The following is a 13131-nucleotide window of genomic DNA, read 5'->3' on the forward strand; positions in this document are numbered from 1 at the left end:
TGTGTCCTATTGGTTAATAACTGACTTATCATTTGTGTAGCCTGCCGTTGACTTTCCAACAAAGCACGCTGACCAGCACAAGCATCAGCGGCAGGGCGCTAAAACGTAAAACCTTCAAGAATTTTTAACAAAAAACGTTTATACAATTTAGACTAAATTCATTTATTGCTGCAAGACGATTTTAATTCCAAAGCGACTAAGAGAAGCTCTCCAAGGGGAAATACACGGTAGGCTATTTGGCGCGATCAAATCAAATGGTCAATTTGGAACAAATGTTTTAGCACCTGTTTTTGTAGTGTAGCCTAGTTATATTCATTCTTGATTTGCTCTAGCCTATTGAGGTTCATTTATCAGAACATTTCTTAAAAGCGTCGGATGTGCAATTTATTTTATTATGAAAATATTGCACATTCACTTGTATAAAGACAAACCTTGTCTAGTTTTCCTAGATGGGTGAGTGAGTTAATACGTGTGATCAGCTGCCTGTGGTGTCCAGTCTTGTTTCTCGTTTCCAAAGTTCAGTTCTGTCTAACTCAATTTATGGGTAGAATGTGTGTAACAGACTATAAATAATGATTGTTTTATCATCCTAAAATATATAAACTACTGGGGTAACCTTCTTTCGCCGATATTTTGCTGGTATACAAGATTAGATATTGTGATTATATAATAGATTTACCTTTGTAGTCTGTATGTTTTTAGCGAATGCAAAAGTCAGTTGTGTCTGTCACGCGCACCTGTGAGACCGTCCGACCGCGGAAATGTCGCATGCACAAACTTCAGCCACGTACCAGGAGCTGATCCGGAAGAAACGAGACGGGGGACAGCTCACTGACCGGGAGATAAGAGACTTCGTGCAAGGCGTCAAATTGAAGACCATCCAAGAAAGTCAAATTGGTGTGCGCACACACATGCTGTCTCTCACATTATCTCATGGTTGTGGGCCATGTATTATTTAATGTCATTAACTTGTTTGTGCGTATGTGTTAATATGCCTCTGTGTGTGTGTGTGTGTGTGTGTGTGTGTGTGTGTGTGTGTGTGTGTGTGTGCAGGGGCGATGCTGATGGCGATCTGGCAGAAGGGGATGGAGACGGAGGAGACTCATGCACTAACAAAGGAAATGATGCTGTCGGGGGAAGTGATGTCATGGCCAGCGGAGTGGGAGGGGCTTGTGGTGGACAAGCACTCCACGGGGGGGGTGGGAGACAAGGTCAGCCTGGTGCTGGCCCCCGCCCTGGCTGCCTGCGGCTGCAAGGTGTGTGTGTGTGTGTGTGTGTGTGGGGGGGGGGGGGGTCTGTGTGTGTCTGCAAGTGTACATATTGTGGGTGGAGACTGTATTTCTGTGTGTGTGTGTGTGTAGGTCCCCATGATCAGTGGTAGAGGTTTGGCACACACAGGTGGCACCCTGGACAAACTGGAGTCCATCCCAGGATTCAACATCTACCAGCCAGTCCAGCAGGTCACAGCTCTCTATCTCTTTCTCTCTGTCTGTCTCAAGTGGGTATCTTGTTAGTGTGTGTTTTTTGACAATGGTGTGTGTGTGTGCAGCTCCAGAGGATCCTGGCGGAGGTGGGCTGTTGCATTGTGGGCCAGACGGAGACGCTGGTCCCTGCAGACAAGGTTCTGTACGCGCTGAGAGACGCCACCTCCACGGTGGACAGCCTCCCTCTCATCACTGGTAGGAGACAGGAGGACAGCCTCCCTCTCATCACTGGTAGGAGACGGGAGGACAGCCTCCCTCTCATCACTGGTAGGAGACAGGAGGACAGCCTCCCTCTCATCACTGGTAGGAGACAGGAGGACAGCCTCCCTCTCATCACTGTTAGGACAGCCTCCCTCTCATCACTGAAAATCACACCTGAAGGGAACTTGTGTGTGTGTGTTTGTGTTTTAACATGTGTGTGTTTTAACGTGTGTGTGTACAGGCTCCATCATCTCTAAGAAGGGTGCTGAGTCTCTGAGCGCTCTGGTTCTGGATGTGAAGTTTGGGAGAGCAGCTCTGTACAAGGACTTGGCCAGCGCCAAGACCCTGGCCCAGTCCCTGGTAACCCCTGGTAACCCCTGGTAACCCCTGGTGACCCCTGGTAACCCCTGGTGACCCCTGGTGACCCCTTACCCCACATAACCCCTGGTGACCCCTAACCTTTGATCCTAACTGTAATAATAATCCTTGGAACCTCAGACACCAGATGCTATGCTACCACAGTCTTACATTAGTCACCATAGTTACTCCTGTCACCACGGTGACGTGCAGGTGACGGTGGGGAACAGCCTGGGCATGCGGACAGGGGCGGTACTTAGCCGTATGGACGCTCCGATTGGCCGCTGCGTGGGAAACAGCCTGGAGGTGGTGGAGTCTCTGGAGACCCTGAAGGGGAGGGGCTCCCACACCCTGATAGACCTGGTCACCACCCTGGGTAACACACACACACCACACACACACACACACCACCCTGGGTAACACACACACACAAAACACACAGTAACTGACTTGGGACTATACCAGAAAGCTGGTTATAAAACATATCCAGGTAAGTGAACTCCTGGTCACCCCTGGTGACCAGCCTGGGTACACACACACACAGAGTGACAGTTCAGTTGAGTTCTGGGTTTAGAAGTGTTTAGCAATCTGCAGATAGAATCACCAGACCCCTGACCAGACAACATGGTCTGGATCAACATGGCCTGGATCAACATGGCCTGGATCAACATGGCCTGGATCAACATGGCCTGGATCCACCACATCTCTCCTGTGAAGGCCACAGGACAGGAACACAGGGACACAGGGACACAGGACAGGAACACAGGACAGGGACACAGGGACACAGGGCAGGAACACAGGGACACAGGACAGGAACACAGGGACACAGGGACACAGGACAGGGACACAGGACAGGGACACAGGGACACAGGACAGGAACACAGGGACACAGGGACACAGGGACACAGACAAGACAGATGAGGCATTAACAGTTTCCCAACACTCACACAGATGTCTGTCTCGGAGGGGGGAACTTCGTGGACTTTGTACAGGCTGCTAACCGGCTGACAGGATGTAGTTCAATATAAACGTCTGTACGTTTCTGCCGTGTCTGTTCTGACCTGACAAAATGTGGGCATCAGAGCTAGTGGGCCGCTAGCTGGGCCTGAAACAGGCCGCTCAGCACACTGCCCAGATCAGCATCTCATCTTGTGATTTGTATGTGTGTGTACATGTGTGTGTACATGTGTGTGTACATGTGTGTGTGTGTGTGTAGGTGGTCTGCTGCTGGTGATGAACTCCAGATCCGCCAGTCTGGAGGAGGGTAAGCGGGTGGTTGCTAGGACCCTGCAGGACGGCTCTGCCCTCGCCAAGTTCCAGGCCATGATGCAGGCTCAGGGAGTAGCCAAACACGTGGCTTGCTCCCTCTGCTCCGCCCACACGGAATATTACAGTGTCCTGAGACGAGCCCAGAACCAGACTGAGCTGGAGACACAGAGACAGGGTGCACACACACACACACGCAAGCATGCACACACGCAAGCATGCACACACACGCAAGCATGCACACACACACACACACACACACAAGCGTGCACACACACAGGCCCAGAACCAGACTGAGCTGGAGACACAGACAGGGTTCACACATGTAAATATCCACATACACACATGTAAATATCCACGTTCTCATTTACTCAGATCTTCAGTATATGTATTTGTACGTTAGTATATATGTGTGCATACAGTGGGTGAAATAAGTATTGAACACGTCACCATTTTCTCAGTAAAAATATTTACAAAGGTGCTATTGACATGACATTTTCACCAGATGTTGGTAACAACCCAAATAATCCCTACATACAAAGAAACTAAATTCAGGAATTAAGTTGTGTAACAATGTGAAATGACACAAGAAAAAAGTATTGAACCCAAAGAAAGGGAGGTGCAAAAAGGCATGGAAGGCCAAGACAACAATAGAAATCTATCAGTAATTAAAAAGCAATCCAGCCCCTTGTCAGTGCAAATGAATATCAGCTGGTTCAGTCCCAACTGATGACCTACAAGAAGGTCTCATTGCCAAGGTGTCACACAACACACATCTAATGATGGCTAAAAGCAAAGAGCTGTCTCAAGACCTTTGCAACCTAATTGTTGCAAAACATAACGATGACATTGGTTACAGACGCATTCCTAAGCTTCTGAATGTTCCAGTGAGCAGTGCTGGGGCCAGAACACGGAAGTGGAAAGACGATCATTATAATTTCAACATGAATTGGCCTCGAGCAGGTGCTCGATGTTAGGTGTCACAAGATTTCTGACAGAGGAGTAAAAAGAACCATCAGAAGAGATGTCCAAGAGCCAAGGACCACTCGTGGAGAGCTTCAAAAAGACCTGGAATGAGCAGGTATTGTGGTCTCAAAGAAAACAGTAAGTAATACACTGCACCGCCAAGGGCTGTATGCACGCTCAACACGCAAGACTCTGTTGAAGCTCTTTTCAAGTTTGCTGCACAACACTTGGAAAAGCTGGTGAAATGCTGGGAGTGTGGTCAGATGAGAGCAACTGTTTGGATGCCAAAATACACACCATGTTTGGAGGAGAAATGGCTCTGCAAATCACCCTAAAAACACCAGTGAAGTTTGGAGGTGGGAACACCATGGTGTGTGGCTGCTTTTCAGCAAATGGTACAGGCGAACTACACACATTGAAGGACGGATGAATGGACACATTGACAGAGACATGATTGACAAAAATCTGCTGCCATCTACCAGGATCATGAAGATGAAACGAGGGTGGCCCTTTCAGATCCCAAACACACAGCCAAGGAAACTCTCCATTAGTTTCAAAGACAAAACTGAAAGCTGCTAAAATGGCCCAGCCAATCACCTGTTTTAAATTCCGTTGAAAATCCATGGAAAGAACTGAAGATCAAGATTCACTGAAGATTAAGATTCATAGAAGAGGCCCATGGAACCTTCAAGATTTAAAGACTTGAGTGGAAGAGTGGACCAAAATCACACCAAAGCGATGCATGCCACTAGTTTCCCCATACAGGAGGTGTCTTGAAGCTGTCATTACCAACAAAGGCTTTTGTACAAAGTACTAGATAAATATCAGAAAGCGTGTTCAATACGTGTTCAATACTTTCTCCCTGTGTGATTTCACATTATTACACAACTTAATTTCTGAACTTATTAGTTTTGGTTTCTTTGTATGTATGGATTACTTGGGTAGTTACCAACATTTGTTGAAAATGTCATGTCAATAGCACCTTTGGATATATATTTACTGAGAAAAAGGGTGGCGTGTTGAATACTAATTTCACCCACTGCATGTATATGTATATTTGTGTGTGTGTATACTAACGTGTGGTGTGTGTGTGTGTGTGCAGGCACGGTGTTGGACGTAGATGGGATGGTTCTGGCTGAGGTGCTGCACAGTTTGGGGGCGGGGCGTTCAAAGGCTGGGGAACCAATCAATCACAGTGTGGGGGCGGAGCTTCTGGTATCTATAGGAGAGCAGGTAGACAAAGGTGAGAAGTGTGTATGTGAGGTTCAAAGGTGTCCAACCAGATGTGATGTTTTCCACGGCCGGGCCAGGCCGTAGCCATGGACTCAACATTGGGGGGGATGAATTACATTTGTTATGATCATTTCAGTCAGCGTGCGTGGTTGCCTGTCGTAGCGTAGCACAATTATATTTTTATATCATTTATATCGGGGTGGACATTTTGACCAGATTTGAGTATTGGTGGGGGGATGTGTCCCCCCCCATAAATATTATGATTCCGGCCTTGCCGCATGGTCCGGCCTTGCTGCATGGTCTGACACGCGTGTCCCTCCAGGTCAGCCCTGGCTGCGTGTCCACTACGAGACCCCGGCTCTGAGTCCAGCCCAGACACTCCTGCTGCAGGACATCCTGAGCCTTGGGACCCCCTCACTGCAGCACACACACACACACTCTCTAGTGGTAGAAACCATCCTTCCTTAGGAATTTACACACACAATCTCTGAACTCTCAGATTTTAAAAGTTCAGATGTTAAACATTTCTAGAAATAGCGGTGAAACTCAAAGTTCACACTGGAGGATGTGGACCTAGCGTAAAACAGGACCCTTACTTTGAGGGCACGCAGACAGACATGCACACACACTACTTCCACTACATACTACACTAACTACTTCATACTAAATCAGGAGTGCACAACTAGAATTCAAAGATGTCCAGTGACTAACATCTTCTCCCCCCAAAGATCCAAACCATTAAAATGTCTAACATGTGCTATGATTTGGGGCGTCATTCTTGAGTGTGTAGTTACTACACTCCCTGAGGGAAGGATAAAGGTATATCTGTTTGTCTACTTTGAAAGCTCGATGTTCTGCTTCGACTTGACTGACCTGTGCCCACGCCCCTTCTCTCCCTTCTGCTCTCCGTCTCCTAACATGAATTGTACAACTTTGCTTTGACTGAGTTTTGTGAAGTGATTTAAATGACGCACATGATGGGACAATGTCGTAGTATGGATAATAACGGTTGCTTCATCAGGATTTAATTTAACAATTAACGTATCTAGATCGCAATAGAACCTTCACTTGGTCTGGACACAGACTGAGGAGCACTCCCCTTTACTAGACTATACTACTTCATACTGGTTGCATGTAGATTAGACTGCTTCTTTCTAGAGTACTGGTTGCAAGGGTGTAAGGGACCAAAGCAGGGAGTCAGGTGGCTGAACGGTTAGGGAATTGGGCTATTAATCTGAAGGTTGCCAGTTAGATTCCAAATGATGTTGTGTCGTGCCAAATGACGTTGTGTCCTTGGGCAAGGCACTTCACCCTACTTGCCTCGGGGGAATGTCCCTGTACTCACTGTAAGTCGCTCTGGATAAGAGCGTCTGCTAAATGACTAAATGTAAAGCAGCAGAATCACAGAGAGATTGAGCTCCATTCTCCAAACCCAATTCTTTAGGGATGCCTCAGTAATGGTGCTCTCCCGCCACCTAATGGTAAAACGTAAACATGACACCTGCCCACTGTACCCAACACCAGCATGGCCCTGCATGTGTTCCCTACAGAGACTCTTAACACTGACCTGGCAGCCTCCTGCCTCCTGCTGCTCCACGCTGCTCCTCTCTGAGTGAATGCTGGTTTGGGAATAATGTAAGTTAGTGAATATGGTGTGTGTAAGAATGCAATAAAACATCCGTTTATAGTTTTTAATACAAAAAACAACTAAACAGCCTCATGAGTCTGACCTCAGAGAGATGAAAGGTGAGGGAGAGGGGGGACAGAGAAAGTGGAACTCTCAGCATCACACACGCACGCACACACGCACACACGCACACACACATACATACAGCGTAGTGGCAGGGACAGGTTAGTGGGCTACTGAGTTCAGGGGCTCTGCTCTGATGTTGCCCAGGTCCAGATTGGAGTCTGTCTCCTCGTCAATCTCTCCAATCACAGCCCTGAAACACACAAACACCCTCAATACCAAGACAACCAACAAGAAGGGTACTTTTGACTTTAGCAAATTAACAATAAACCTGAAACTTTACAGAATCTTCTTGAACACTACATGCATATCTGTAACACTATTACTGCTGACGAGTCCTAGGGGGTCAGGGTTGGCGGTAAAGGGGAAAGGTCACTCACACGTTGTCTCCCCTGACAATGTAAAGGCCCAACACCACCTGCTCCACGCCCTGAGAGGAGCTGAATACTCGCTCGTGGCTCTCGTCCAGAATCAGGTTAATTGTCTGGTCGAAGCCCTTCAGCGTGCCCTGCAAAACACACAACGTTTTAGGCACGTTAGTTCAGATTAAGTACATTTCTGTTAGCTAGCGGACTACAACGCAACATGTACAACAACAAAAAACAGGCGGTCTCAACTCCGAGTTGAGTGGACATCTTGAGGAGGAAGTAAAGTCTTGTCATTTTCATTCAACAGAAACTGGAAAGCTATGTGTGCGGTGATGACGTTAGGATACTGAAGCTAGCTAGAGGCAGTGGTAACATAGCAACAAGCAAGATTAACTAACTAGGATAGCGGCGCAACAACACTTACTACAATCATGCGTCCGTCAGAGGTGATGATTGCAACCGTGCCTGAAACAAGAGGGTTAAGGAAACATTTGTTCAAGCCTTGAAGCTAGCATAAGATTATCGTGTATACATACGGTAGCTAATATAGCTTGAGCTACAATACGTGAATGGCTACTCATGTTTGGCTAGCGAGCATGTCTCGCTAGCAGGCCAGAAAACACCGATCTAAAAACAAGACTCGATTAAAACTCGTTATCCTCTCATGGGAGACCAAACAAAGGATACGGTTGATGTAGGTCTCAAGGGCAGTCGACATGTTTAATGAACGGTACGCTACGTTCAAATCCGGCGGGGGTGGTTTAGCAGAAACAACAGATGAAAACAGGTATCCGCTCTTGCATCGACACGCAGGACTTACGGCAACCAGACCTTGCCAGAGGATTGTCGAGTTTACAATCGACGATGAACAGCAGCGTCATACAACGTTGTCGTTATTCCCAGTTAATAAATCAACGAGTAGATGGACAATGGATTTCTGAAATAATTTCTTGTCTGTTTTTGTTGTATGTTACCTGTATGTTTTAGAACACTAAGACTACCATTACAAACGGGACAGATACACATTTTTTTTTTAAGATTAGACAAGTTAAGTGATGATGTGGTTAATAGTTTCATAAATCCATAAATCAAGGATGAGAGCGAGAGAGAGATAGAGAGAGAGACACACAACAGCGGGAAATGAGTGGCCTTTGGCTGCTTGATTGCTGGTTGTAAAAGGTTACATTGATGAGCGATTAGCATATTTATCCCTACAGCTGCATGTGAATGTCACCATCAACCAGGTGTACACAGCTAACACACAAACCTGCAGCTCAAGATCTGTATAGGACGTCAGAAAATAAACAGATTATTTACACACAGTACACATGAAAACTTTTATCTACTTAAGTCTTAAGTAGATTTGTCTGGTATCAGGACTTTACCATTTTTTATTTTCCCTCCTTAAATTTTCTATACACAAATATCAGTACATTTTCAAAACAGACTCGTTACTTAAGTTTGAATCTGTTTTTGGTGGCATGGTCAATATTATTTACTGTCATTGCACGCCTTTTTTCATTTCCTGCCTATGACGCACAACAAACATAAGCTAGTCTACGAAGCTACCATGGAGCAAGAAGCTACCACGGAGCCAGGCAGAAGGCAACAAGAAAAAACATGAGTATCTGTACTTCTACTTGATTGAATGATGTGTGTACTTTTGCCATCTCTGCATCTAAGACAATAGACAAGATGTGTGCCACACAGAGCTACAGTACAGAAGGGCTTTATTGTGACAGTTGGACAGATAAAAGGCTTCTAGCGGCAAGTTCTCACTACAGCATATATCTTTACTGACTGCATTGCATCCTTACTGTGTAGCCTCCTTCTCCTGATTGGCTGTCTGGGGGCCCTGAACCGGCGGGGGCGGTGGTGGTGGTGGGGGGGGGGGGGGCAGCCGGTAAGGGAGCAGAGGTGGTTGGGCGAGCTGGTGTGGGGAGGACTATGACAGTCTCTAACCCTTCAGCTCAGTTCAGAAGTGATGAACAAAGAGTGACAACTGGAGTTTACAGTCAGTCTGTTCAGGTTTACTTCCTGTCCAGGTGATCTACTTCCCATGGCAGACTTCCATCCTGATCCCAGACCAGTCCTGACCTCATGACCTCAGGAACTGACAGGTGATTGGCTCCCCCAGGATTCTACTGCTCCCCTGGAAGTCAGATCAGAGGAATTACACAGATCCATCCTTAAATCTCTCCTCTTCCCTCGCTCTTTCCCTTTCTACCTCTCTTCCCATTCCTTCTCCCTCCCCCCTCTCCCCTAGATGGGAGGATAGTCAGTGTAGGATGACACAGTGACAAGCAACTCCTGTTCCTTCCTGTCGTGGTGACCATGTTACTTCCTGTCGTGGTGACGATGCATTTGGGACGCCAACCCACCCGAGCAGGTAGCAGCAGAAGTGTTTGTTGTGGATTCACTTATTGTCTGAGGAGGCCGGGAGGTGACACACTCACACAGCTTCATTAATATACAAGCATTACCCTCAAATAAACCTGCAACTCCTAGCAACTACCAAGTCCCTCAGGAGACAATCACCACCTCCTTCTCAGTCCCTTAACACACACATATAACCTGCTGAGCAGCAGCTTGGAGAGGAACATTACTCTGTCTCTCTCTCTCCCTCTCTCTCCTCTCTCTCTCTCTCTCTCTCTCTCTCTCTCCCTCTCTCTCTCTCTCTCTCCCTCTCTCTCTCTCTCTCATCCTCTTTCCTTTCTCTCCCTCTCTCATGCTCCCTGCTGACCTCAGATTCCAGACAGGAAATTGAGTATTGGTGTGTGTATATGAAAGAGGGGGTAGAGAGAGAGAAAGATGGAGAGGGAGAGAGAGGGAGGGAAAAGAGCGAGGGGAGGGTTTGGCATTAATGTGGAGCGCAGCTGTGATGTCATGGGTGATGTCATGGGTGATGTCACATACCTGTGTGTGACGAGGGGAACAGCACAGCAGGAACACCACTCAGGTCAGCTGGGATCCCCACATACACACCACCATAGTTACTGTAACACACACACACACACACCACCATAGTTACTGTAACACACACACACACCACCATAGTTACTGTAACACACACACACACACACACCACCACCATAGTTACTGTAACACACACACACCACCATAGTTACTGTAACACACACACACCACCATAGCTACTGCAACACACACACACCACCATAGTTAATGTAACACACACACACCACCATAGCTACTGCAACACACACACACCACCATAGTTACTGTAACACACAAACACCCACACCAGTTACTGTAACACACACACACACACCACCATAGCTACTGCAACACACACAGGAACTCACATCCTCCTCTCGTCCTCTGGGGAAGGTTCCTCCGTCCTGCAGATACACAACAGTCAGCAGCAACACACACACACACACACATCTCCCAGACGGTAAACAATTCAGTTTGTGCCAGCAGCCTTAATCATTAATTCTAGGAAATTGTGTTTTTGGTATGTTATACCTACGTGTGTCTGTGCTCTGTCTTAATCAGCAGGTGTGTCTGTCTCTGTCTTAATCAGGTTAACAGGTTCTGGACTCTGCTGTGGCTACATGGGACCAAGGTCCGGGTGATGACTGCTGGTTAGAGCTCTCTGGCTGACTCATGCATTCTGGGAAATGATGTTTTGTTTGTACCTACGTCGACTTTCAGTGACTCATTGTACTGGTCCCAGAAGCAAACAAGGTGGAGTGTGTGTGTGTGTGTGACACACAGATAGAGACAGAGAGAGAGGGTTTGTGATTGAATTGGGGGGGAGTGAGAGAAAGGAAGAGAGTGTGTGTGTGTGTGTGTGTTAGTAATTGTTGGGTTAAACAGTGAGGTGGAAGAAATATTGCAAACTAGAGTTTTGGGAGGGGGGAGAACAGGGGCAAAAATGCTGTAAATCTGTTTTACAATAATAATCATTCAGTCACATGTATATTACATTTACAGTAAATATTACTGTCTGAATATTACTGTAGAACAAACCTCTTTATGAATATATTCATTATCATCATTCTATAGATTTAGTCAAATTTTCCCTGAATTGTCCATGGTTTGGTTTATAAATCAAGGATTTGGAACAGCAGTGAAGTTTGATGTGAGATGGACATGAGGACATGAGGAGACAGAAGCAGATACTCACTCTTCTTCTTTGGATGGTTCAGACTGACCTGAGAAACACAGCCTGGATTACAGACTAACACAGACACACACTGATATCATCTCATAGTGCCAGCGTGATGTGACCTCAGTGTTCCAATCTCATCAGTAGCATCACCTGAACACCTGTGGACCATCCGCTCACCGCGCAAACACACACACACACACACACACCCTCAGGGACACCCTTAAAGGAAAGTGCTGTGCAGCAGTTCTGAACCTGTTGTAGTTTAGATGACTGTGTTTTATCTTCCTGTATCAACACAACCCTGCTGACAGCAAACACCCTGACATGTAGATACACACACACACACACATACCCACACTACTGTTGCAGGATATACGTGTGTATACACAGTATGTATACATACATTATTATACACACACACACTATACATGTACAGATTTGGTAATATACCGTATATATGAAAAGACAGTGTTCAGCATGTGTCAGTGGAAACATATGAAGCAGATTAAATACTGAATATTTGCCTGACCTTGAGTACACTGAATACATGAAGTGTTGTATCCAAACAAAACACACTGACACTAGGAGATAAAGTTCCTTAATTTCTAGAACTTTCTACAGCTTATCCCCTCTGCTGCTGCTTACACACATTCAACGAACTGCACACACACACATTCTATGTCACTCTCTCACACACACACACATTCTATGTCACTCTCTCACACACTCAATCTCACCTCCTCCAGTTGAGCTAGTTGCAGCGGAATTTCCACAACCCATCTCCCGTCCAACTGGCAAGGTGCACAAACGACAGAATAAACACGAGAGACAGACACAGAGAGGAGGAGAGAAAGACAGACACAGGAGGGAAAGAGAGAGGGAGAGATAACCAGAACAAAGAGGGAGAGAGATGGGGAAGGGGAGTGTGAGTGGTAGAAGGGAGAGGAAGGCAGAAGGAGAGGTAGTGTTGGAGAGTGAGAGTGAAGAGATGGAAGGAGAGAGGAAGGAGAAGAGAGTAGAACAGTGTTCTTCCTCTAGCTGTGAGTCTGCTGGTGGAGGACACTTTAGAGACAGGGAGGAGAGAGAATGATAACGGAGGGGGAGGAAGAGAGGAAGAGAAAAAGGGGGAGGAGAAAGGAAGAAAGGGGGAGGATGAGGGGTGGTGTGTTCATAGAGGACAGACCAAACATTGATGTTACCTTAATACCTTATTAATAACCATTCAGTGCTTTGGCATTTCAGATATCTTAGAGTTAGAGAGTGAAAGTTAGAGAAAGAGACAGGGAGGGAAAGAGAGGGAGGGAAAGAGACAGGGAGGGAAAAGTGAAAAGTGTGAATGTTGAGAAAGAGGAGGAGGGGGGGTTCCACCGC

General features: G+C 46.5%; 2 protein-coding genes and 1 long non-coding RNA gene across 4 annotated transcripts; 1 reads left to right on the forward strand and 2 right to left on the reverse strand.

The window, feature by feature from the left end:
• The first annotated feature begins 15 nt into the window (after positions 1 to 15).
• Positions 16 to 6748, forward strand: LOC124469375 (thymidine phosphorylase). The gene is made up of 10 exons (XM_047022618.1): positions 16 to 227; positions 703 to 897; positions 1054 to 1256; positions 1362 to 1460; positions 1550 to 1679; positions 1927 to 2045; positions 2256 to 2418; positions 3259 to 3486; positions 5377 to 5517; positions 5830 to 6748. Exons 2-10 carry the CDS (start codon positions 762 to 764, stop codon positions 5973 to 5975), a joined length of 1365 nt encoding a protein of 454 aa, XP_046878574.1. The 5' UTR covers positions 16 to 227; positions 703 to 761; the 3' UTR covers positions 5976 to 6748.
• A 436-nt stretch (positions 6749 to 7184) lies between these two features.
• lsm8 (LSM8 homolog, U6 small nuclear RNA associated) lies at positions 7185 to 8471 on the reverse strand. Its single transcript, XM_047022619.1, has 4 exons — positions 8313 to 8471; positions 8050 to 8090; positions 7638 to 7765; positions 7185 to 7450 (listed from the first exon to the last, which is right to left on the reverse strand). The coding sequence occupies exons 1-4, from the start codon at positions 8341 to 8343 to the stop codon at positions 7360 to 7362; spliced, it is 291 nt and encodes a 96-aa protein (XP_046878575.1). The 5' UTR covers positions 8344 to 8471; the 3' UTR covers positions 7185 to 7359.
• Positions 8472 to 8980: 509 nt separating this feature from the next.
• LOC124469507 lies at positions 8981 to 12670 on the reverse strand. 2 transcript variants are annotated; one of them, XR_006956305.1, is made up of 6 exons: positions 12498 to 12655; positions 11776 to 11803; positions 11116 to 11312; positions 10949 to 10984; positions 10542 to 10621; positions 8981 to 9777 (listed from the first exon to the last, which is right to left on the reverse strand). It is a non-coding gene; the product is annotated as an uncharacterized LOC124469507 (long non-coding RNA). The 2 variants fall into 2 exon arrangements; XR_006956304.1 differs by lacking the exon at positions 11116 to 11312 and having other exon boundaries at positions 8984 to 9777; positions 12498 to 12670.
• Positions 12671 to 13131: the final 461 nt, after the last annotated feature.

Source organism: Hypomesus transpacificus, chromosome 7, assembly GCF_021917145.1.
Source record: "Hypomesus transpacificus isolate Combined female chromosome 7, fHypTra1, whole genome shotgun sequence".
Lineage (NCBI taxonomy): Eukaryota > Metazoa > Chordata > Actinopteri > Osmeriformes > Osmeridae > Hypomesus > Hypomesus transpacificus.